General features: G+C 33.9%; 4 protein-coding genes across 7 annotated transcripts; 1 reads left to right on the forward strand and 3 right to left on the reverse strand.

Moving 5' to 3' along the window:
• The first annotated feature begins 1501 nt into the window (after nt 1–1501).
• LOC140786889 (uncharacterized) lies at nt 1502–2644 on the forward strand. The gene is made up of 2 exons (XM_073135597.1): nt 1502–2030; nt 2374–2644. Exons 1-2 carry the CDS (start codon nt 1625–1627, stop codon nt 2394–2396), a joined length of 429 nt encoding a protein of 142 aa, XP_072991698.1. The 5' UTR covers nt 1502–1624; the 3' UTR covers nt 2397–2644.
• Nucleotides 2645–6142: 3498 nt separating this feature from the next.
• LOC140787776 (probable BRI1 kinase inhibitor 1) lies at nt 6143–6862 on the reverse strand. Its single transcript, XM_073136874.1, has one exon. It carries the CDS (start codon nt 6860–6862, stop codon nt 6143–6145), a length of 720 nt encoding a protein of 239 aa, XP_072992975.1.
• A 2724-nt stretch (nt 6863–9586) lies between these two features.
• On the reverse strand, nt 9587–14996 carry LOC140785715 (uncharacterized membrane protein At3g27390-like). 4 transcript variants are annotated; one of them, XM_073133683.1, is made up of 9 exons: nt 14642–14994; nt 14440–14548; nt 13873–14068; nt 13641–13774; nt 12600–12888; nt 12386–12492; nt 12076–12250; nt 10915–11360; nt 9587–10048 (listed from the first exon to the last, which is right to left on the reverse strand). In XM_073133683.1, exons 1-9 carry the CDS (start codon nt 14778–14780, stop codon nt 9880–9882), a joined length of 1764 nt encoding a protein of 587 aa, XP_072989784.1. In that variant the 5' UTR covers nt 14781–14994; the 3' UTR covers nt 9587–9879. The 4 variants fall into 4 exon arrangements, with proteins under 4 accessions (XP_072989784.1, XP_072989786.1, XP_072989782.1 ...); XM_073133685.1 differs by having other exon boundaries at nt 9587–10045; nt 14642–14991; XM_073133681.1 differs by having other exon boundaries at nt 14440–14996.
• Nucleotides 14997–22559: 7563 nt separating this feature from the next.
• Nucleotides 22560–23871, reverse strand: LOC140786655 (tuliposide A-converting enzyme 1, chloroplastic-like). The gene is made up of 2 exons (XM_073135254.1): nt 23087–23871; nt 22560–22971 (listed from the first exon to the last, which is right to left on the reverse strand). Exons 1-2 carry the CDS (start codon nt 23801–23803, stop codon nt 22768–22770), a joined length of 921 nt encoding a protein of 306 aa, XP_072991355.1. The 5' UTR covers nt 23804–23871; the 3' UTR covers nt 22560–22767.
• Nucleotides 23872–24837: the final 966 nt, after the last annotated feature.

Raw genomic sequence — 24837 nt, forward strand, 5'->3', positions numbered from 1 at the left:
TATTGAAACATCAAGTACCATAGATCAATAAGGGTAAGGCTACTTACATCATATATCCTCAAGGTACACTATATTAATTGCCAAGAGCCCAAGATCTGTGACACATTTTATCACATAAAAGTATAATATACTTATCAAGCCTTTCAAACTTATTTTCTGTCTCCCTTGCTATAAGAGGATGATTAAATAACGTAGAGTACTATGTATTTAAAAAGGCATATATTTTTTCTTGGTTTATTATATAATATACTTATACGCCATTGATGAACAAGATAGATGAGTTAATCTTCTTTAAAAGAAATGTTGCACGCACAATTAGACCAACTCTTCGTAGTCACAACCACTATTCTCTTGTCAATACTGTATGGTGCTACGACTCAACCATTTATATATATATATATATATATATATAGTATATGATTAACCTGTGAAAATTAATAATATAAATTGCACGTATACCAATTATTAGGCCATTAGGCCCTAGTTAATGACTTTGACAATTTCTAAAATCAAAAGGAGGTTGTACTAGTATAGTAGTATATGATTCCTATCCTAACCATCCAAAGCTCTAATTTGTACTCATCACCGGGAGCATCATTATTTAAAGGAAGTTATTAAATGACATCTCTGTTGGATTGCATGGCTCTATTGCCATGCAACAACTACATAACAACACAGAGGCTGTTGGCCTAAGTCTAGGGCATAGAAAGCTACTCCTCAGTTAGCTCTCGTACAAAGATATATATATTTATTAACTACATCGATGAACTTGGTCAGCTGCTTCAACAATTAAGTATAGAGAGAGAGAGAGAGAGAGAGACAGCTATCAAAATAGAGGCCAAAATTTAAATCACACGAAAAGTTGGAGAATTTAAACTGATCACCCTGGCTTTTATATATGTTTGACAAGAAAAAGTTGAAGATTGGAATTTGAAGCTAACCCCATTTCGTTTCCATCGATCCACTAATTAATTCTTTGTTAGTAGTCGCTAATCCAAGAAATTAACTACACCAATTAAGGCACCTCTGTTACTTGCACCGACACCTCACTTTCTCCCACTTGGGACCACACTATTCACCCCCACACCCACACCCACACCCACACCCACATCCATATCATCCAGTCCTTGTATTCTACTCTATCCAGCACACTGTACACGCACAATTCAAAACAATTATCAAATCGAGTTTCTCTTCTTCTTTTTTTCTCGTTTATACCCTCCAAACAGACCTTTTTGGCTAATATTGAGGGAGGGAGGGTTATATGGAGAAAATAATAGGATGTTACAAGGATATACATGTCATTTTAATTATACAAACCAAAAAACCTTAATAATAAATGCATGGCTACGGATTACGACAGATCTAGATGCTACTCTAAGCCACATCCAACCACTATATGCCCGGCCAAGATCCTCTCCAGCCCTGGCTGTACTCCATGCATCCTAGCTAACTCTCTCTCTCTCTGCTATATATAAACACAAACCCCACATCATATCAACTCCAAACTAAAAGAGACCCATCTCATCATATATCCACTAGAGAGGCCAACCACAGAGAGAGAGAGAGAGATCTAGAGAGAGAGAGAGAGAGAGAAGAGGCCAAAGTAGAGGTATCCAAGTAGATGGCATGCATGTTTAACCAAGACAACCACCAAGCTTTCTGCGGCCCGCGCATCTCCTTCTCCAGCGACTTCGTCGTCGAGCCGCCCCCACCGTCACGTGCGACGGCTCTGCCGGTGGCCATAGACTCCGACTTCGAGTTCTCGGTGGGGAGCCACCCCATGATGGCCGCCGACCAGCTCTTCTCCAAGGGTAGAATCTTGCCGTTAAAAGACGGCCGTCATTTTGGGCCGGCCCACAGGGCTACTACCCTACGAGATGAGCTCCGGGCTCACGACGACTGCGAGAGGCCCAACAAGGGTCCTACCATGAGGTGGAAGGGCCTTCTTGGGCTTAAGAAGGCCCATCTACCGCCCCATAAGAGGGGTGATAAGAGTGGCACTGCCGCAGCCGAAGCTGCCGAGGATGGTAGGTTTTATCATACCAATTTTTTTTTTAAGAAAAAGAAAAAGAAAAAAAACAATCTCAAATTAATGCACGAGGCTCCACCTACACTAGGTCTTATTCTCAATCAATAAATCTCTTTAGATGCGCAAAGCATTTTTTGTATGTTATATATCTAATACAAACTTGTGACCCTTTCGGCATTAAATGCTAGAATGGTTCAAATTCCAACTTATACTGGTCAAAAAGTAACAGAGTGTTATTAATGTGGAAAAGGTCCTTTAGGGTTAATACATTATAAATTGTAAAATAAAGCACTATCTGCAAACCGTGCGTCTGATCTCTTTCTTTCTTTGAACTATTACAGGAGGAGGTAATGGTTCCAGGTGATGGTGGTGGAATGTGCACTCGAGTTTGAAGGACATGGATTTGTGTAGACAGACTGTAGTGGTAGTAGTGATCGATGCTGATATGATTTCCTTTTGTTCATGTAACCTCTTCTTCTTGTGGCTGGAAAGCTTGGGAATGGATGTACGTGTAGGGATGGTTGGTTGGTAGTATTAACTCTTATCTCATTGATGCCATGTGTACTGAGGATCTATTAATTGTATTTTTCCCACAGTGGTTCTCTCTCTCTCTATCTTGCTCTCCTGTTTGTAAATATGTTTCTAGCTGGGAAATTAATGTTTGTGATGACTCTTGACTTCAGATCTGTGAGAGAGGAGAGCAAGTTTTATGGCAACAAATGTTTTAATTAATTGGGCCTCTTCTTTAGTGTGGAACAGTGCTACCTTTGTCGTTAATGTATGTATGTAGCACTTAGCTGTTCTGTTAATCTTGCCAATAATAAAAGAAGAAGTGTTCTTAATTTTAAAAAAAAAAGACATAAGGAAAGATGAAGACAAGCAGAGTAATCTCTGGGAAGCTGAGTCACAAGTGGGAGTGTTATTCCTAATAATTTTTGGATGATTTGCATTCTAAATTTACTATAATTTATATTTGTGCACTCTTACTCATTTTACTTCTTATTTACAGTTTTACCCATTTCATCTATTAAAATGACCATCCTACCCTTATATTTATTTAAGCGGACCAACAACATTAAATGCTCCTTTTGTCTTTTCTAGCTATACATGTTTTTTTATATATTCTATTCAATGCTACTTTTGTCTTTTCTAGTTTTATACTCATAAAGAGTGTACTTTTTTTAAAAAGAGAATTGAGTTCAATAAAATATATTATATTATAAGTTTATAATATATATTTTTTAATCCTATTTATTTACTATGAATTTTTAAGATACTAACTAGGTATTTCAGAGATAATAATTTCAAATGCACCATGTCATAAATAATATAATATATTTTGTTGAATCTAATTATATATATATATATATATATATATATATAAATTAATAATAGATTTGTAGATAATATGACAGATTTATTCTTACTGCAAAGAACACGAATAGAATATTATTATGTTGCTGTAAGAAAAAGAACGAAGAAATAATCTCTTTTCTAAAATTATGCATTATATTTTATAACGAGTATAAAACTAGAAAATATAAAAACAATATTAAAATAAAAAAAAATAGAAAAGCAGCATTTAAAACTAGAAAAGATAATGAGGGTATTATACTCGAAAAAATTAATTTCATACGTGAGTTAAGGTTTTGGAAAAGAAAAATAAAATAAATCTTTATATAATTGATAATATATTATAATACTTTATAGTGAAAAATGTTTTGCTATGAGATGTCTATTTGCGATAGTATTTATATCGCATAAATTATGATGAATTAACTAGTTAAATTATATTTTCGCCATATAAAGATAACCATGCAAAATTAATAATTTTTAACATATTGCCTCTATTTGTCTAAAAAAAGAAAAAGAAATAAGAAATATCTATTTAATTAGACTAGAAATAAGATAATAAGATTAATCGTTTTATCCCTTATTCCATAAAAACCAAACACCATCTTATTTTTAAATTTATATTTGAGAATTTGCAACCAAACATCTAATGAGAAATTAGAACAAAAATTTTGAGCAAGTCCTCATTTTTATTTCAGTTCTAACTTTTTCGTTATCGAAAAATGCTGATCTCTAAGAAAATAAGATCAAATCAAGTCTCTAAATTATTAATTCCCACCTAAACACCGAATCCATAATATCAACAGATCCAAAACTACTTATATTTAAACTCAAAAGTCATAGTAAAGAGTGATATAAGAGTAATCTATATAGTACCAAATATCATTTGAACTTGTATTCTATATGTGACGTGCTCGTTAAACTAAAATTAATTCAGAATGTTGCCAATATTTTTCTACAAATCTGAAGCTCTACTTATAAATAATGAAAATTAAAAAAATGATTTCATTGATAATATAGTGAAAATGCAGTGTGTTATTTATATATATATTTTTTCTCTATTTAGTTTTTTAGGAGAGATGGACCAGCTATAAGACAAAGGATGTGCTGTTCTTATTCTTAGAAAAGTAAAGATAAAATCTACTACTTATAGATCTATAAGTGTGATAAAAAATCATAATAAAAATAAATAATCAAGGTTTCTTATATAGAGATTGTTATTCTACGTATTGATGAAATTTTAGGTTTATTCCTGTGTCCATCTCTTTTATCTCACAACTAAAAACGAAATTTTGTTAGATGAATAGTTCTTGAGTTCTTATAATTATCACTATTTTTATAATAACTCTCTAATTATATTTTGTTACATAATAAATTTCTGAACTATTAAAAATATCTCACCTCATCCTTTTCGTTAGGGTTTTATTAACTATTTTCATCAATAATTGTTATGTGATAGTCACGTGATAAAATTATGATATGTTTACTTCTCATATTCATGTACAACTTAAGAGAAAATTTTATGTTGACCTAAACGGAGAGCAATTTAGTCATTATTCTGATTTCATCAACGACATTAAAGGGGTGAGATATTTTTGTCATTATGTCTAGAAAATAACTTATGGAGTCACTATAGAAAATAGTGACAGCAGAAGGTGAAAAAAGAATTATTCCTCCAAAAAATAATTTATAAGGTAACACTAGCATTAATTTCTAATAAACATAGTAATGACTTGGTCAGAATAATGATCTGAAATTACACTAGGAGTGAATTAATAATTTTGAAGCTCAGGATACAATCGAAGTGACATGAACCTCACTTGGTAATCTACTAGTTTAAATTGGAGGAACTTTATCAACTTCTTTAGTTCATTATAATCAAATATCTTACTTCTTTTTTTTTTTTTTCTTTTCTTTTCCTCTGCATATGCACATCCAGGTTCATTTCGTCATGCATTATATGCGATAAACTTGGCATTTTAAGAGGACGCGAGAGAGTTCGAGGGACTCAGAGCCTCAGCTGATGTCTAAAATTTAACACCTTCTTGGATCAGGTCTGATATATATAATGTTAAACCTACTTCCATAATTATTTCTCTCTGTATTGGATTCTAGGGGAGCCCATTTAGATCCTGAGCAGAGAAATGGGAAAAATATGTGGTACATTCAACTATTCAAGTGTGTGTGTGTGTGCACTGTCCAATAGGAGATACTGATGTCCATCTCTGGTCCAACATTAGATGGCTCCATGATTGATTTCTGATGTAATGTTGCAATCAATGGACAGTTGTGGAAGGGATGGAGGGTGGTTCTTTAGCCATCAAGGTCTCTAGGCCCCAGTTGTAAATTGTAATCCCTTCCACTGCACTGCCAACTATGAGCTCTTTGGAATGCTAATGTTGGTTCCCAATTTGAGTACATGCTGGATAACATTTAATATGACTCTCTCTCTCTCTCTCTTAGAGAGCTCTTCTGCAGTTGTACCTTCATGATAAGTTAGAGTGAAAGTACTCGTTTGGCACTTCAATAGCTTAATTCCAGGTTTGACACCAGAGGTTTAAATCCATCAAAATGTAATTTTCGATATTTAATACCGAAGAACACCTCTTTTAGGATTATAATTTCAACACCGATTTGGCAAATTTAGATCATCTCAAACCGAAAATAAAAATTTCAAAGCAAAAGAATTCCATTCTCCAAACTATAATATAAACATTTTGATATATAACCAAAGTCGATCCCTTCTCACCTCAGCTTCTACACTTGCCCTCCTTGGCTAGTAGACTTCTTGCAGTGTGCAATAGCCGCCTGGATTGCGCTCTGCAGCTCCTCCATGGTGCTCTCGTCCGACGAGGACGACGACAAGTTCACGGACGTTGCCGAGAGGTGTCCACTGTTGGTCGGCGAAGTCCTCATCGACGCCGGCGCCGAGAGTTGCCTCCTCCTCTTCCTCCACTTATCCCTCTCCTTATGATCCGAATGGCCCGAGAAGGAGTGTGGCCTTCCTCTGCTGTCTCTCTTGTCCTTATGCCCCTTGAAGAAGAGCAGTGGCTCGACCATGTTCACATACTTCTTTAGCAGCCGACCCACGTCGAACACCTTCTTCTTCTTCTTCCTCGTCGTCGTCGTCGTCTTCCTATCCACTTCCTTTCCTTCTATTTGGCTTCCTCTCCACCACTTGCCGAGAACGAGCAAGAAGGACGAGGATTTGTGCTTGGATTTATCCTTGTTCTCCATGATCCCGAGAGGAGTACTCCTGGAGAAGTCGATCTCGAAGGATGGCGAGGGCTCGTTGCAGGTGATGGAGTTTGGTGGGAAGGTAAGCAGAGGATCGTTGGAGATGGTGAAGGAGAAGTCATGGCAAGGGGAGGTGGTGTAAGATGGAGGTGGGGGAGGAGGAGGAAGCTTCTCTCCTTTGGAATTTTGTAAACTTTTGTTGGCTTTTTCTATCTCACTTTGGAGCTTCTCGGTGTTCATGGCTTGGTGGATGATAAGGGAAGGAGGAAGGAAGATATATATGAAGTTTAAACCGCACTTACGGTTCACAAATTAACCAGATGGAGGAGTAAGTCATGTCAGAAAGCAACCAGTGGTTGCTGAGGCCCTGGGCAGTGATCTCGATCATCATCATCCATGATATTAAAACTCTAAGTTGTAATTTTTAAAGTTATGAAGTTAATTATATTTTTTGCAAAGTTAACTATACTACTGATTGGTTAGCTATTAACGATAGATCCTTAGGCTTTGGTTGTACTTGGAATAAGGGTTTCTCTTTCGAGCTGTTTTCTATTTCAGTATATATCCGACTCTAAGAGAGCACTTTGTACTCATAGTGGTTAATTTATAAATTCATTTTTTGCTTTAAATAGAATGAATCAAAGAAAGCAACTAATGTTTGACTTGCTTTGCTTAATGTTTTCTTACTTAAATATAGGAAAATATATATAATATCTTTACATTTAAGTGTATTTATAACTCAATTCTAAATTATATGCATATAGTATTTTGGTAAAAAAAATCATCAAAATATCAATCCTAATATTCACTAACAATTCGTTACTTAAAGATGAGTAACTTAATTTTTGCAATAGTAGAATTACATGATTGATTTTATTTGTAAATAGTGAAAATGCTAGATTCCTAATATTAGTCCTTTTAAATAGTAAGTGCACATTTCGTCTCAATTTAAAAGACTTTTGAGGATCTAATTTGCAATTATTTATTTCATCGAAGAGAGTGTTACGAGTCACAATTTGGCTTTATTAGAAAGAAGTCAGTTGTTGGAATTCAATCATTCAAACACTTTTTTCATGAGTGAGGAGTAGGAACTGTTTCTGTTAAGTCTCTTCTTACTCTTTTATAAGCGCTAAACAAAGCAATCCCTTTGTTTATCCACTTCATAAATTTTTTTAATCATTTAAGAGCGCGAAGGCTAGATATGGGCTGAACAAATTACTAACTCTCTCTAGATATAAAAACATTTAGGTTTCACAAGGTGCCTAGTTTAAGCTTCAAATTATTTGTGTCGCCAAACAATTGCTTTAAACTAAACGCTGTCGAGACTTGTTTTAAATTGTCGCACAGCGGAGCTACTTCTCCAGGTTAACCGCATTACGGAGCTATCAATCGAATCAAGTCATTGAACTAAGCCACTAAACTACTAAATAATTTTTGTACAATTATTGTTTGAAATTAGAGTTTATCTCATGACCTCCTTGGTCATGGAAAAGTGTACCGTTTGGTCGCTTCACAATATTAAAGGGGAGCATCCTTTGTGCACTCTAAGAAACTTGTGCTGGATTTTTTGCTTTACTCAGGGTTCACCCACCACTAAACTAAGGGATTAAAGGTAAAGAACTGCCAAATGACCCAATTTAGCAAAGTCAAATAACAATATTGTTTTAGAGAGAGCTAACCAAGTGAAATATAATATTCTTTAAAGTTGAGTATATTTTACTTCTGAATTTTGATTTTGTATTGTGATGTCTGGCTTGACTATTTGTACTTTTGACTAAAACTATAAATACTAACATCACTAATAAAAAATAAATTAAATGACCTTGCTTTCTTAAGTATATAGGTATTCTAAGATAAATTGGGAAAGTCGAACAATACAATAGATAGAAAGTTGGAGAAAAGAAAGTAATTTTGAAATTGAAAATTGTAGGAAGTTACTTCCTTCCAAAAAAAAAAGTTATGAATTGGCGAAAGATTGGCCTTAGAATCCTAATTAACAAAGCAAAAGAACCCAATTAGAGATGAACTAAAACTTAAATCTTTTCCAAGTCCTGCATCTAAAGTCCACGGACAAGAACTAGATAAGAGTGTAAATATGGCTTAGATTTGATCCAAAGTTCCGGATCAGACAACTAGGTCAGAGATAATTAGCCTTATCTGAGGTTTCCATGATCATGACCTTTTGGATCGTTAATTTCTTCATCAAAGTTTTGGTCCATGTCTTAATTTGGTAGTTGTTAATCGATCTTAATCAGTGAGCTGTTCTATGTAGAGCAGTGGTTGCTTTGTCCCTTTGACCATTCTTTCCATCTTCTTATCACATTCTCATCTGTTTGTTTAGTTGTGACATACTTTGTTTTGACTCGTAATTGGATACTTAGTTCCTTCTTGGACACTCAGAGTTCGTCGTTTTCTTCAATTGTGTAAGCAAATTAGTCGGATATTAATTAATTCTTGATCTATTATGATTGAAGTTAATTTCCTATATAAAGAGCACCATGGCTTAAGCAAGGTCTAATCTCTCCCTTTGCTTTGCTTGCTGACTCTTACACTAATTAAAAGGAAAACAAATGAATTAAAAATGTTTTTAACTCTTTCATTAGAAGATAAGGGTGTGATTAGGCTACCTAAACCTTGCTCAATGCTTCTCTTGTGGGCTTGGGCACATGCATAGCTTTTGTGTGATGCAACAAAGGCAAAATTATAGGGATCACAACTTATGTCATCCATGTCAAGATAAGATATGAATGACTTCTAGAATATGTAAGGCATAAACTTATCACATAACTTATCTTATACTAAATTCAACCAAAATATGTATAAATCGGTGTTTGTTTACGAAAATATATCTAAGAAATGCCTAATTCACAATTAAGTATCCTCTAATAAGATCGGAAATAACAACAGATTAACTTCTTCATTGCATGAATACTTTTGGAGAGGAGGAAGATCCAATCTATAATATTAAGGAAGCTAATCCAAAGTGAAGGAATCTTTATTCGTTGGTGATTTATTGGCAGCGACCACATGAGTTGCCTTTTGAGTATCTTCCATACATGCATGGCATTGGGTGGAGCAGCAGATGTGTTTGTATCAAAGTTTACATATTTACAAGCTCATGAATCTTTCACATCACTGATTACTATGATCGCAACATTACTTTCTCTGCCAATTTCCACCAGCTCTTCTATCAAACTAACAGTGTTAAATTACTAACTTCACTAATTTCACCCAACAAAAGAGAATGAAAAGGTTTACTAGGCTTCAGCTGGCACGATTTCGATCAAAGAGGCCGATCTGGTTGAATGAGATCTGTAAGACCCTTCCCTCTCAAGGGAATAAGTGATTAGCAGCTTAACAACCTGTCTGTACCTTCTTCTGTATGTCGGGAACTTCGATATGCTCCTTGTCATGCCAACTAACCTGCTGAATAATTATTGTCATGTTCTCCAAACTAGATTAATGAACAAAACCAGCAATACTATGAAACATTATGGCGAAACAAAGTTTGCGTTGCCATTGAAGAATCTGAAGACTGGGTAAGAAAATTAACTGTCAAGCATGGTTAACTGTTCTACATTGCATTTATCACTGAATTCAATCATGACCAACAAGTTTTATGACAGAAAGTATCTGAACTGGAAGTCCCCAGTTAGAGAATGAAACATTGGACAAATCATGATAATTTGATAAAGGTACTATTCAAATATCGATCACTCACAAATTTAATCCTTTATCATTTCCAGGAATCAATTGGTAGTCTGATCATAATTACATTATTAAAGAACAATAGTTATGTGGTCGAGTTTCAGTTTGTTGTAAAGGAACAGATGGTTGGCAATAATAGATGCTCATGATGATACAATTCATACAAGAAGATGATTTTTATATACTTCTGTAAAGAAGATAGAGATAGAGTAGTGCAAATAATACAAGAGGACTTCCTATCGTGCTCTGGGATAAACAATTCATCTAATTCAAAAGGATCAGATTTTATGCAAAATGCAAGAGCTAGTGTAAATATAATATCTCTCACCTCAATCAATTTCAGAACAAATTGGCCAGCCAATCCAATTGATAGTTCACATATTGAAGGGCCACCAATCCTTACTAATATTGCAGACTACATTAAAACTCTGTCCTAACACCTACCAATAAGACTGCAACTGCATTTAAAATCCATATTTGGTGTAAAGAAATTATCTATTTCTTGTTATAACTAAACTTAAAAAAATTCTGTGGTGGAGATTACTGAAATGATTGAAAATATGTGCATCTATGTTGTACTGTACCTTCTGCTAATGGCCTGAATTTGAGCAGCCCTGAGAGTATCTTGAGGAATCACAGAAACATCATCAATAGAACTTGCACTTGGAATTTTACCAATCAAGAGGACTGATCTCTCCAGAAATAGCAATTCCTCTTCCCTCAAATTTAAGACCTGGATTTGTTCCTTCAAAACCATCACAGGATGGAAAAACCAATCCAGCAAACGATCTTGGGGTCGATTATGTTGGGTGACCTCAATACCACTGCTAAGCAATAGTCCACATGATCTAGCCTTGATAGAGTAAAGGAGAGTGTGCAGAAGAGCATAGGAAGGAATACCTAGGCCAACTGCTTCTTGGCTGCTTCCTTTTGTATTCAACCAGTCACTTAGATTTACTGATGTTATAATATTTGCATCCAAAAGTTCGCGACCCCTCATTTCACATGATTTCATTATGTTTTCGCAAATCTGCACACAAAACCTTCCATTATGCCTCTGAAGAAGAGGTCTGTTTCACCAAGGGAAGGACCCAATATTTAACTAAACATGATAATTGCAAGCCTGAATACTTGCCTTAATTTTAAAATACTTTTCTCTAGTGAAAGAAACACAAACAATAGCCAAATAGTAGTGATCATATATGGTGAGATACACATAAGAAGAGAAGAAAATAATGACACATCTGGCATTGTAACTTTTGCAGTACATTAAGAGGATTTTTTGGCTGGAATCCACAATTATTTTATAACACAAAATGATAATACATTTCTCTTTAAAAGGAAAAAGAAAAATTATATGATTCCAATTTGAAGCAACCAGAAAAAAAAAACTATACTGATTCCGTTCAGGACTATGACTTGGTAATGTCCCATGGACTCAGGTGCAGGGCTTGAGTGCATGTAGTCTTGAACGAAACCTTCTAATTCTTAAGAAATTTACTCTCCTATTATATATGAATATTCAATATCAATTCTGCACTGATGGCAGAAGCCGCAGAACATTGTTCTGTATATATCCCATTTGCAGATGTGTCACTATATGAAAGATCAGTTAAGATGAAAGAATCAGCAATAGAAAGTTCCATTTTCTTATACTACATCTGCATGTATTAAATGACCGTCATATTTGATTTTTAAAGACTTGGAAGAGCAAGATGAACCAGATGGAACAATTGGCTACCAACCTGTACCATCTTTACTTCTTGTATTGCCTCTCTCAGTGATCTTGAAGGAGCTAAATTTGGCACTAACATAGCAGGTGCTTCAGATGGATTAGCAGTAGGCTCAGCTCCTTTAGCAACACTGGATCCTACAGAAACCTCTCCTGAGTGAGGTATTTTTCTCTTTCGATAATGAGGCCTGGCTGGGCAGTGAAAAGCTACAATTAAAGCTATAAAATGCTAATCAAAGTTCAAACCATTGCAAGAACTGGCACAGCAGATTCAAAATTACTAAATAAGAACAGAACAAAGATTATAAAGAAGGAACAATTACTTTGGAAGGATAGTTCCTTCTCTCAGATAAAGCCAATCATTAGTGTATTCATCAAACTCTGAAACCATTGCAACTACAAATGCAACTCCCCTTTGGAAAGATCTCTCCTGCAGTAAGCACCACTAGTTATGTTTAAAAAAATAAAATCTTTACAAGATGCATCAGCATTATATTCATAAGTATGTACCAAGAGAACATATGAATAGGAAATGACCTGATACACAATAACGGACCCATACAGCCCGACAAAGACGCTTGAGATGATAGCCAATATGACACTCCCAACAACAATGAGAGGCCAGAAAAGGATGGCCAGACCAGCAATTGGCACACAAACGGTTTCAAGAAATGGACCTTCGCGACTAATGAGGTCATGTAGCAACCTTTGCCAACCCTTGAAAAGCATGTAAGGACTCTTTATAAGTGCTATTACAGTGTAAAGTGGTATATCCACTATTAAGCCCATCAAACCTACAAGAATACATGCAGGCACATCTCGCAACCTGCATGAAGTACTTTCTTGAGAGATCAAATCCAAATATAATTGATACAGCAAGAAATGAAGGACAGAACTGTTTTAACAAATTAAAAATGTTAAGCTATTGCAACACACTGCACATGCAAAATAATTACAAATAGCTCTTTCAAATACAAGGCCATGCTGAATGGGTGAGGAAAACTAATCCAAAATAACCAAGAACTAAGCATATATGGACCAAAATTGATTTTGCTAATGGAGACACAATTGTTCACCAAAATTAATTTTCATTTATATCAATAATATAATTGAGATATTTAATAAAAGTGGCAATTGCTGATTAATTTGACAGAGAACCTTGAATGAGAGAACAGAGAAAAGGAACCGTATAGCTGAAAACAGGGTATTTTGGACTAAATGCATAGAGGATGTACAGAAAATTAGTATCACTGCAAGTGCATGAACATCAATCAAGGTGCAGAAGTAGCTTCCACTTGATAGAAATTTAGAATCTTTCTACTAAACAATTTTGCGAAATGTAACAAATTTGCTAATTCCTCCATGTTGTCCCCTTATATTATAAACATTGAGATATTGTAAGCTTCCATACAAATAGCAAGTAATAAATGTTACATGGGAAATCCATATCTATATGATGCTTAGCTTCCAGATTTCCTGAAGTAAATTTTGTAATATGACTGATTATGTAATCCCCTTTGTCATGGGTTATCAACATCACACCGAAATTGTCCTATAATTGGAGGTAAAAAGTGGTACCTGATTGAATGAGGTTGATGATCACTGGAGCTTTCACGCAATTCTTTCAGGTAGAGTGGATAGGAGTGGTAACTTATATCTGCGAAGTCCCTAACTACCGTGCAACTCCCTTTAATGGTTCCCCAAGTTCCATCCTGGTAAAGCCAACAAAAAAAATTATAGAAAAAAAGTGACACCCATTACTATTTGAAGGAATTAGTTAATTAGCTTAGATATTTGGACTTTTCTTTACCACAAAACAATGCAGGAATTTCTTTGTTTCACAGTTCCCTCTAAAGGCCTCGAATGTGGAAATCCATGGCGCGAAGAATCCATAACCAAGCCCAACTAGAACACTTCCGAAAATGCCGAGAGCCAACCAAAGACCGAGTAATACAGGGAGAGCAAAAAGAAATGCTAATTTCAGAGCCTTATTGATACGATTAGTCCTGCAGGAAAAATGATGAGGCATAATTGAGAATGATAAATCTCTTCTTTATGTTCTCATTCATCATGGGGTTCCAATTCTAACACTATAAACCTTTTTTTTTAAACCTTTACTAGCATTGATACTTCTCCAAATAACTCTATCATCTACTAATGTATTTCAAAAACGGAGGAGGAGAAGGGATCTAAGTTTAAATACGCGGCCTCTTTCTCCTTGATGCCCACAAACATGTTATATGTGCATCTGATTGACCATTATTCCACAATTTGATAAGAACCTACTATCCAAAAATTTCATGTTTCTTCCGCAATAAAACATCAAAATTCACACTTTCTCCTAAAGAACAGCAGAAAATAAGATGAAAGATCTCACTTGACGAGGGAGTAGATGGTCCAGGCTACATGAGCCGGAAAGAGGGTGAGTATCACCCCGACATTCCCAAGTATAAGCAGCAACGCCGCAACGGGACCGAGCAACAGAGCTGCAAAACAACAAATGAAAAAAAAAAAAAAACTAACGAGAACCCAACAAAGATAACACCGCTGATTCGTAGATCTCGCGAGAAAGGAGACACCTTTCAGAGCTCCAAAGAAGAAAGCAGAGAAGAAGGAGAAGACGACATAAGTGACCCTCAGCGATTGCTTCAGGGAATCAAACGGCGCCGAGTAGTTCGTCACTACCCAACTCTTCAAAGAATCCAAGGAAGGGGACATCTCTGCCGGCGACGACGAAGGCACCAACAAAGAACCATCGGGGGGGCGAAGGAAATAGCGCCAAGAGATACGAGGCAACGAGGAGAAAGGAGGAACAAGACAGAGAGGAGAGAGAGAGAGAGAGAGAGAGAGTGCAAGAGAAAATTATTACTGTTTATATAGTAGAAGACCAAGAACAAACATTTTTTAATTTTGTTCCTCTTGTTTATGATCCAAGTTGGTGTAACGAGGTCTCTCCAGTCCCCGTAAAAACGACGGTGGTGCTGCGATGGTGCGGAATTAATCAACGGTTATCTCTACAACGTGGATAGGAACGAGCACCACAATATTATGCCCGTTTGTTTATGTGAATTAATCCAAAAATTATGATTCTAAATATGCACAACTTATTATTATAGTTGATACGTAAAATATATCATCTGGAAATTTGCCGCAGAGGGCATCCTACGTGTTGCTGCTATAATTTGATTCACCTCAACCACTTAAATCTATTTAAGTTCATCTCATTTACTCCAATATAATTTTTATCACCTATAAAACTTATGCATAATATAAATATATTAGTTATTTATACGAAATTTATTATATTGAACAGTCCGGCTTATCTCAGGTCCACCTTAAAAACGTTTTTCTTGGAGTCATAGATTGCATTTATCAAACTAAGGATAAGTCGTTTTAATCATGCCTTCTAATAGAAAAAATGTTGCTTGCTTTCTATTGTCATGGTTTTTGGGCTAGTTTTCCAACCAAAAGCAGACGGCGAAGACTAACTTTGATTTAAGATAATATATCAAAAATATTTTAATTTTTAATTTTAGTATCATTCATACTATACTATATAAATTTTTTATATAATTTTTGATACCTCAAAAACACTATGAATTAATTTTCTCCTAATAGTAGCTAATAATAGAATATAAAATATTTTATTACTTTTAAAAATAAAAAATAAAATACCTAAATCTACTTCTATTTATTTATTTTAACTAAGCTTAAAAATATTTATTTAAAGCTATTCAACAGTATTAAGGTTTATATATATATATGATAATTAACTATTGAGAAAACTAACTGCATAATAATTTTGAGAAATTTTAAGCAAAATATCTATACGATAGGTCATGAAAGACAATAAAGGCAAAATATTAGGGTTTTTTATATAAATTTTGCTAAAATTTATTCCCCTTGTAAAATATTTAAAAACGTTCTCTTTCTCAGAACCAAAATTTACGACCAAACAATGCGCACTTTAGGTATTTAAATTGTTTTTATTCTACATGGGCCTCTGAAGTAGAAATTTTTTTTTTCCAATTTAGAGGTCTAGGTCGATATAAAAAATGTTCGGAGAAAATGGCAATAATTTAGAAGAATTAAAATGTAATTATCCATTAAAAAAATAAGACCAAAAACGTACATGGAAAGACAAATATGTAATTTGGTAAGTTCTAAGTAACGTGTCTCTTCTATTCTCAACCATTTTCTAAAGAAGAAATAATCCATTTTAATGTCTCATTCTGCTAAGTTTTTCATTCTATCCGATAGATACTGTCTTAGAAGAAACAGACGTCCATCTTCAAAGTTATTTTCTTATGCATATAAAGTCACCAAATTTCTTCTACTAATTTTCTAGGATGACACAATGCATGATCTCAGGTTAGTACACATCCACCCATCCATTCATCCATGCATGCACATGAAATTTTGATATTTAATTCAAACAAAAGATTTATTAACGTCACCCCTTCAATCATCATACGTAGAAAGATAGTATAAAAATATAAATTAATGTTTACTACTATCCACTGGCAATAGCTTATAAGCCATAATAATGTAGGTCTCAAGCTTTGTTTACTAGTATTAGAGACCAGGATTCATTCGAATGGGTTGTTCACCTTTGACTATTTGTGCCACCTAAGCTAGATAACTTGTCAGCTCAAATTCCATGCAAGACCTGGATCCAAAATCTGATCAACTTGACATTCATAATATATAGAGAGAGAAAATTAAAAAAAAAAAAAATATATATATATATAACACTATATTTTGACTATATTATAAGTAAAGTTTTTATTATTTTTATTATTTATAAATAGAGCTACCTCTTGGGTTGAGCTTAATATTATAAGCACCTGATCTATAAAAAAACAATACATATAATATTTCATTCATTTCAAATTATATTTTATATTTTATAAATTACCTTATCTCACTTCTTTAATATAATATTTGATGTTAAATAACAGTAGTTTTGGATTAAAATTTTTCGATGCTTAACTTTATTCTACAGTTGAGTTAACATGATGATCAAGTTAGTTTTATCTATTTAACAAAGGTAGAGTGTGGCCTTGATTTTGTTTAGCAAATAAGAAGCTCTATTCATGAATAATAAAGAAAAGAGGGTTTTATTTGCACTATTATTAAAATATAGGATGTTATTTATAACTTTCTCATATATATATATATATATATATATATATATATATATATAAGCCTTATTTAGTAAATCAAGGCACGCATAACCTTGCAGGGAAACAAGAGAGATAGCTATAGCCTATAGGGAAGATTACTGATAATAGATAGACAGCCTATAAAGAGACAACTAAATAAATTATGGGATCGGCAAGCACGGAGGTAGCCAAGAGAATAAATTAGAAAAAAGCCCATATGGGCATGAAAAAATTCTACTCTTCTCTAATTACAAGGAGGACTTGTAGACCGTAGAAAATAAAATTGAATTGAAGCCCTAAATACCCAAACTCATCTCTTTATTATTATTATTATTATTATTATTATTATTTTCTCTCCCTCTTAGACTACCTAGTCACCCTACCAATCTACTTGATGCCGTGTTCACTACAATCTACTCTACTTCCTCAAGGATCTCTCTCTTTCCCTCTTTTACTCTCGTCTTTCCTCTTGCTTGAAATCCTATTGTCTTGTGCCGGTGGCCATTGCATCGTCTTGTTGCACTGGTTTATTACTCTCCTTGTTGTGCTGGCCAAACTTTTGCCAGCTCATGGCAAGCTAGTGGAGAGAGAGAGAGAGGTGTGCTACAACCTTGCGGATGAGTTGTGGCCTCACTGGGCTGAGGAGTAATTTAAGTTTAGCTTAAGTAAAAGAATTAACAACAAGGAATTTTCTCATCGTATTTTGGTAAAATAAATGGCTCAATTTATAAATATTAAAGTTTTGTAAATCATAAATAGATAAGTATGCAAGGTACTAAATGCAAATTTTCAAAAAAAAAAAAAAAAAAAAAAAAAAAAAAAAATATATATATATATATATATATATATGAGCTGCAGACAGGTCGCATGGAGATAAATAAAGGGTGCTTAGGACACACATATAAAATGCATCCGAAGTTTGAAGACAACTATACAGTGCAACTCACAACATCAAATAAGCATCGATAATAGAGCATTGGAACATGGAAGTTAATTTCGAACGCAACTTAAACCAGAAACAATCGCACAATATATCGTAGTCTTCCCTTTACCATCACCATGTGTTGCCAAACAGAGATATATTTCAGTCAAAAGTTTGTCTCAAATTCAAACATCTTTTGCCAACAGCACTACAGCTCATTTGAACTGTATATCATTCTAAGAGCTGCGCTCCATAAAATAGCGTGTCATTTAAACCTTTATAATTACCTCAATCTCTCTAGCAGACTTACTTATATCGTGAAACCACGTGAATCTTTTTTTTTTTTTAATCTCTTTTTCAATAATTTTGATCCGTGCCTATTTTATTTTTGATTGATTTAGTGTCAGCTCTTTGCCACTATTTTTTTGATATTTTGTGAATTAGTTATTATTAGGGATAATTATCTTTTTACTCTCTGAACCATTATTATTTTTTACTAATAACCCTCTAAACTTTCTTTTGTACAAAATAATTTTTTAAACTTTTATTTTGGGTACATAATAATCTTCTAATATAAGCGGTCAAGTAAATTATTTCTAATAGTTCATGAAATTATTATGTACAATTTTTAAAAAAAAATTATTATAAAAAATAGTGATAGTTTAGTGAATGAAAAAATAATTATTACTTGTTATTATACAGAACCTTGTGTTTGCAACTAGGCTTTGTCCCGAAGAAAGATCGGGTTTACCCTCTCGCGGCCCAGCTCGATCCAGAACCCGAAACCCGAGGCCCGGCTTAAGATCCAACCCATCAACAACGAAATCCCTAGTCATCTTCTACTCCCACTCCTGGAGCCCACCATTAGCAAATAGCAATCATGAAGTGAAGTGCAGTTCTGAACTCGCTGGGAAGAGAGGCCTCTTCCTTGGTCCAATCTCCAGAAACATATCTTTCCTTGAGGGACAAACAAAAACTCATCTTCATCTCCATTAAAGACTAGAGGGCCTTCACAAATCGGCTATCAATCATGACCATGAGCCATAGATTTGTTCTTTTTAGAAGGGCACGTATCTTAGCAGAGGTAGTATCCATGTAAAGGCCAATCCCAGATGGCCATTCATTGGTAGGACATATTGATTGGGTATAATTTTACCAAGGAAATGACCCTAAAGAGCAAACTTGCACTCTTCGAAGCTACCTGGCTAGGAGGTTTGGATCTATTTCAACCCAGTCTGCTGAGTTAGCTTGGACTATCTCACGAGTGTGTGCAGGAATTAGGAGGGTTTAAAGCCCTTCCCATGTTGGCCCTCACAGGATCACCCCAGACCACATAGGCCAGCCTTGGATTCAGACTTTCCTCTACTACTGGAAGGGGCTGTAAGGAGAACATTCATGGCTCTAGGGGTGGAGGGTTCGACGGACAAGGAGGAGGGGTTGCCGAGGAAGAGCCAACTCGTGGATTTTACATTTTTTCTTTCTTTCTTTTCGTTCAGTTTGTAGAATAAGGGTAAGTTTATTATTATTATAGTAGTACACTAGTACAGTCGGTAAACATCCATCCCTATCTCTAAATTTGGAGCTAGCAACGGTGGGGCTCACCAAAAATATTAAACCGGGCTATATTTTATTTTAAGCTTTTTAGAAATTTTAAATTTATCTAATAATTATTGCATTCAATCATTTTAATTCTATCTATATATCATTTATTAAATAATATAATTAATTAAATTAAGTATATAATTAGTTTTACTAATTACTTTTTAATAAAAATAATGCCATTGGAAAGATCTCGTCGAGACCTTTAAAATAAGTTTGATATTAAATTATTTTTCAGCTAATTTAAAATTAAATTTTTATTATTTATAAAAATAAGTCTAATATTTTATTATTTATAGAATAAATATATTTATTATTATTTAAAATCAATGTGTCCTAAAATATAATTACTCAAAATTAATTCCCAATATAAATATTAAATATTAGAATACATCATATATGAAATACATTAAATATTAAATACATCAAATAAAAATTACATTAATATAGAGAAGGTGGATACAGTCAAGAAAGAATCGGTAGCTATGAATAAATATCTATTATTTTTATTATAAAATATTAATTTCTGCTTATTTTATGTAATGTAATATTGATATTTTTAATTAATGACATGTAATTATGGGTGAAAACAGCTTGGATACAGATCAGATAGTGCTCAACCCATATCCGAATCCTTATTTTTAGTCTGGATACGGATTCAGATACGGATATTGGATGGATAGAAAAATTTTAAACCATATCCTAGCTAAACGGATACGAATAATTTTCGGATAGAAGATCTGATCTTAAAGGATATTGATTGAATTTAAAATAATTATAATATTTTATTTAGATATAATTAACAGAAAATTATTAAGAGTTTTACAACAAATAATTTTTTTGTATGTCAAATTTATAAAATTAGAGAAATTAATCTCTATAAATAATATATAACATATTATTACTAACAATATTAATATTTACTATTTAAATAGGCAAACTAAAAAACTATAAATTATTTAAAAAAATATACGGGTAAACAGATATTCGATATCCGTATCCGAATCCGAAAAATATATCCGACCCGTATCTGAATCGGATAGAAATTTTTTATCCGAATCCGACCGAATCGAGTTGGATAGCGGGTAATCCGACTTGTTTTCACCTCTACATGTAATACTTATTTCGTTCGTGCAATATAATTTCGATGTGAATTAAAAAATTAGTAATTTAAAATTACTTCTGAAACTATTAGATATTAGTTTTATTTTAAAGATCTCAATGAGAATTTTCTAACTATATTTTTCAAAATAAGAGTAAACTATTTCCCAGCACTTATCATATAACAATTTTATAATACAAGATCAAACTGACAACTAATAAAAATAATTTTGAAGATTAATGATTATAGAAACTAAATTTTAATTATCCTATTTTTTATTGGTGAAAAATAGAATAGAAGAGAGAAAAGGTACGATGATCGTTTGATTTTTTTTTATAACATCCTTAAAAGGTGAAAAATATTAGATAATTGAGAGCACAAAATATTACAAAATAAATAAATAAAAATGTTATATTAAAAGGCAATAGTTCATAGGTTCTAAACTTGATTAACCTATAATAAATAGATGCTGAAAGAGATGGCATATTATATACATACATAATGAATCGTGGTCTATAATATTAAATATTTATTATTCGACTCTATATTTTACTTTTAATCTATCAAAAAATCCAGAGTCTATTTGCTCAAAAATATTTCATCATTTTATAAATAAAAATAAATAAAATGCCTAATTACATTTTATTTACTTTAACGTATCTACTACCTAGAGTTGATCACCGTTGGAAAACTAGGCAGGATGTTTTTAAGGTACTTTTAAGTAAAATACATGAATCAAATATTAAATATTTATATGGTGAGGTTTGAACGATAATAAAAGTAAAAAAATATTATTTTTTAATTTTCTTTCCCTAAAAGCTTATTCATGACATACTTCAGGATTTCTATCCTTCAATATTGGTAGCTCGGAATAATAAATATTTATATACCTTATACTTCGTGGTCCATACCTTTGATTGCCGAAAATTCGGATAAAGATAAATTCTATCCTTACTCCATGATAAAAAAAAATTATCCCAATTTATTGTTGGGTGTTTGGTTGGTAAAGAAATGATAAGTGTTGAGATAAAAATGTACTATAAAATGATGCTTAATTATGATACCTGAGACAAAGAATAAAACTGATCAAATTAATTTTATTATTATTATTTTTTTCTAATTTAATATAAATAGATTTGTTATTTAGAGAAAGATACGCAAAAGGTTTAAGATTTTATAGAACTAACAAGTTTATTATACAATTATTATATTATAATATATATTATTATTTTTAGGATTTCTAGTAAGAAAATAATTTAAATTTACTATATTTATATAATATAGATACCATCACAAATGAATATCCCTTTTCAAAGTATTCTCATTTTTCCACTAATTACTGGGATTGTTTGGTTTCATACATTTCAAGATGTAACATCCATTGTAGTTAATGAGAAACCAACATATACCAAATCATAATAGCCCAGTTTAACTCTTGAATATGATATTTTACAGAATCCATTAAATTAAGAATTAACTTTTGTGTTATACTTTATATTTGTGGAAGAAGATTTTCTAAATATATAAAAACTAAACTATCCTAAGAAAATGTCAAGATGCTCTATGGACTGTGTGGTCTATGGGAGCCACAGAGATAATGCAAGCATGACATGATGAGATATTATTTTAGCTATGTGGAAGTCATCCTAGCTTCCACGCCAAGACACAAATTCTTGGCATATGACATCAAAATGGTAATTAACCACACATTCAACCGGCAGGCTTCTCTGATCATCCACTGCTAAAGAGTCAAAACAAAATCGTCTTTCTAGTACAATTTTTTATCTTCTTCTTCTCCACAATAGACCATGGAAATAGTTATTTTATTACCAAGGAAACATGATCGGCCACGAGTACATGACGACATGTGAAATCTACTAGTAGCCGGCGGCGATGGCATACTACTCTGCGACGTCTTCAGTCGCTAGAAATGAAAGCAACGACGCGGTCCATCATTTCCCTGGCTTGCTCACATGCAGGATTTCGTAAATGAAAGACATGGTCCATCCCCTCCGACTCTAAGAATTCCGCTTGTCCTTTCCACCCACACTTCTTCAACTCCTCGTGATACGCCTTCCCACAATCTCTCAGTCCATCCTTCTCTGCCACACACACCATCACCTAAAAGACACCATTTAACGAAAATAAATTGATTAAGATCGTAGCAAAATAGGCCTTTTTCCCCACCCTAAATTTTGGAAAGAAGATATGTGGATGATGGTGAGTTGAACATTACCTTCTGGGTCGGTAGCTTCTCAAAACTCGGTGCTCCCTTTGCCATCGGATTCATCCTCGGGTCATCGACGACGCCCGATCCGGGGCACGCGAATCTCCAGAGCTTAAGACCCCTCGCCAGCGACGTATCAGCACCCTGCGCCGCCGCCGCGTCGATGAAAAAGAACCAAGGGTGGACAAGCAACACCCCTTTTGCCCTCACCCCATCTTTCCACACAACATTGTGGACGATATTGCCCCCGGCGCTGTCTCCGCCCAAGTAAACCCGATCCAAATCGGCGTGCTCGGCCAGCCACGGATCCGACCCGCTAAGGGCCCAACTGGTCGCGGTCAAGCAGTCGTCGTAGGCCGCGGGGAGAGGGTGCTCGGGGGCAAGGCGGTATTCGACGGAGACGGCGATGATATTGGCTTTGGAGACGAGGGAGTTGAGGTAGTCGTGGTACGTGGGGGAGGAGGAGGACTCGATGACGAAGCCGCCGCCGTGGAAGTAGACGAGGAGGGGGAGTCTTTGGGTAGTATTCTCTGAGTTTTGGGGGAGGTAGAGGCGAGCGGAGACGGGAACGGTGGGATCGATGACGACGTCCTTGGAGGTGACGTGGGTGGTGGGGTCGAGGCCGGCGGGGAGGACGGCAGTGCCGAGGAGGCGCTCGACGCGGCCGGACTTGTAGGTGCGGATGAGGGGGGAGAAGTCGGTTTGGAGCTCCGAGTTGGGATCCATGGAGTCTGGGTTATCAGGACTGGGGACAAGAGTCAAGAGAGATGTTGCAGACTTGCAGGCTGCAGCACACACCTATTAAATAGGCCACATTCACTTTATAAATATAACTTGTTATTAAAATAATAATATATAATTACTATTTATCAAACTTACATCTTACTCTAATCTAATTACTAATGTACTATCAATATATATTTTATCAATCTTTTTATATTAAATTAAAAGATCTTTATCATAATTTTATAAAATATTATTTTCTCATTATTTCCTATCAAACTTAATTATTACATCTTCTTTCTAGAAAAGAAGTCAAGAAAACTTTATTTTAAAAATAATTAAATAAATAATATATATTCTAAAATTTATCTTTATTTTCCAGTTTAGTCTCCATATTTAATAGAAAAAAAGATAACAATATTATTAACTAATAAGCAAAATGAGATTTTAAAAGATATGTAAGCAAAAAAAAAAAATTAAATAAGAAAACTAATGTTTTCGATAACATAAGACAGATAATTCAATACAAACCTAAAATATCTGTCTTTATCTAACCAAAAACTTTTATAATATTTTATAAAAATAAACTGAAAGAATTAATATAATTGAAATTACTGGTCATCCTTTTAATTTCCAAGAATACTTTTGTCCGGTGGCCAAGCCACCAGCTCCTCCTCCCGATTGTCGGTGTTCCCCGTACAATTACCTGCTTGACCTTGAGTTCGCAAGGACCTACGTAGTCAAACTGGATTAACATTGGACGACTATTATTTTTAATAGTTTCAGAGGTAATTTTTAATTATTAATTTTTAATTAAATATATGAAAATTATATTAAATAAAATAAATATCAAAATAAATGTTATTCGTCGTTGCTAAAAATATTAAAATTGTATTATACAAAATAAGTAAAAATAAATATTTAATAATAAAAATAATAAATTTTTAATAAGCTCATTTTGAGCTTCGAAATGTACTAATTCAACATTTATAGAAGAGGCACGAGAATGAATGAATATAATTTTTATTTGATATATC

This window comes from Typha latifolia, chromosome 4 (genome assembly GCF_019914945.1).
Source record: "Typha latifolia isolate L0001 chromosome 4, TyphaL0001v2, whole genome shotgun sequence".
Taxonomy (NCBI): Eukaryota; Viridiplantae; Streptophyta; class Magnoliopsida; order Poales; family Typhaceae; genus Typha; species Typha latifolia.

Bases quoted from the DNA above. Each gene is read 5' to 3' on its own strand.
- LOC140786889 (XM_073135597.1), top strand. From the start codon at position 1,625: ATGGCATGCATGTTTAACCAAGACAACCACCAAGCTTTCTGCGGCCCG. The intron at 2,031-2,373 runs GTAGGTTTTATC...GAACTATTACAG, and splicing joins AGCCGAAGCTGCCGAGGATG to GAGGAGGTAATGGTTCCAGG.
- LOC140787776 (XM_073136874.1), bottom strand. From the start codon at position 6,862: ATGAACACCGAGAAGCTCCAAAGTGAGATAGAAAAAGCCAACAAAAGT.
- LOC140785715 (XM_073133681.1), bottom strand. From the start codon at position 14,780: ATGTCCCCTTCCTTGGATTCTTTGAAGAGTTGGGTAGTGACGAACTAC. The intron at 13,775-13,872 runs GTAAAGAAAAGT...TGGCTTTACCAG, and splicing joins AATTCCTGCATTGTTTTGTG to GATGGAACTTGGGGAACCAT. The intron at 12,493-12,599 runs GTCATTTCCTAT...TGCTTACTGCAG, and splicing joins GGTCCGTTATTGTGTATCAG to GAGAGATCTTTCCAAAGGGG.
- LOC140786655 (XM_073135254.1), bottom strand. From the start codon at position 23,803: ATGGATCCCAACTCGGAGCTCCAAACCGACTTCTCCCCCCTCATCCGC. The intron at 22,972-23,086 runs GTAATGTTCAAC...GGTGTCTTTTAG, and splicing joins AGAAGCTACCGACCCAGAAG to GTGATGGTGTGTGTGGCAGA.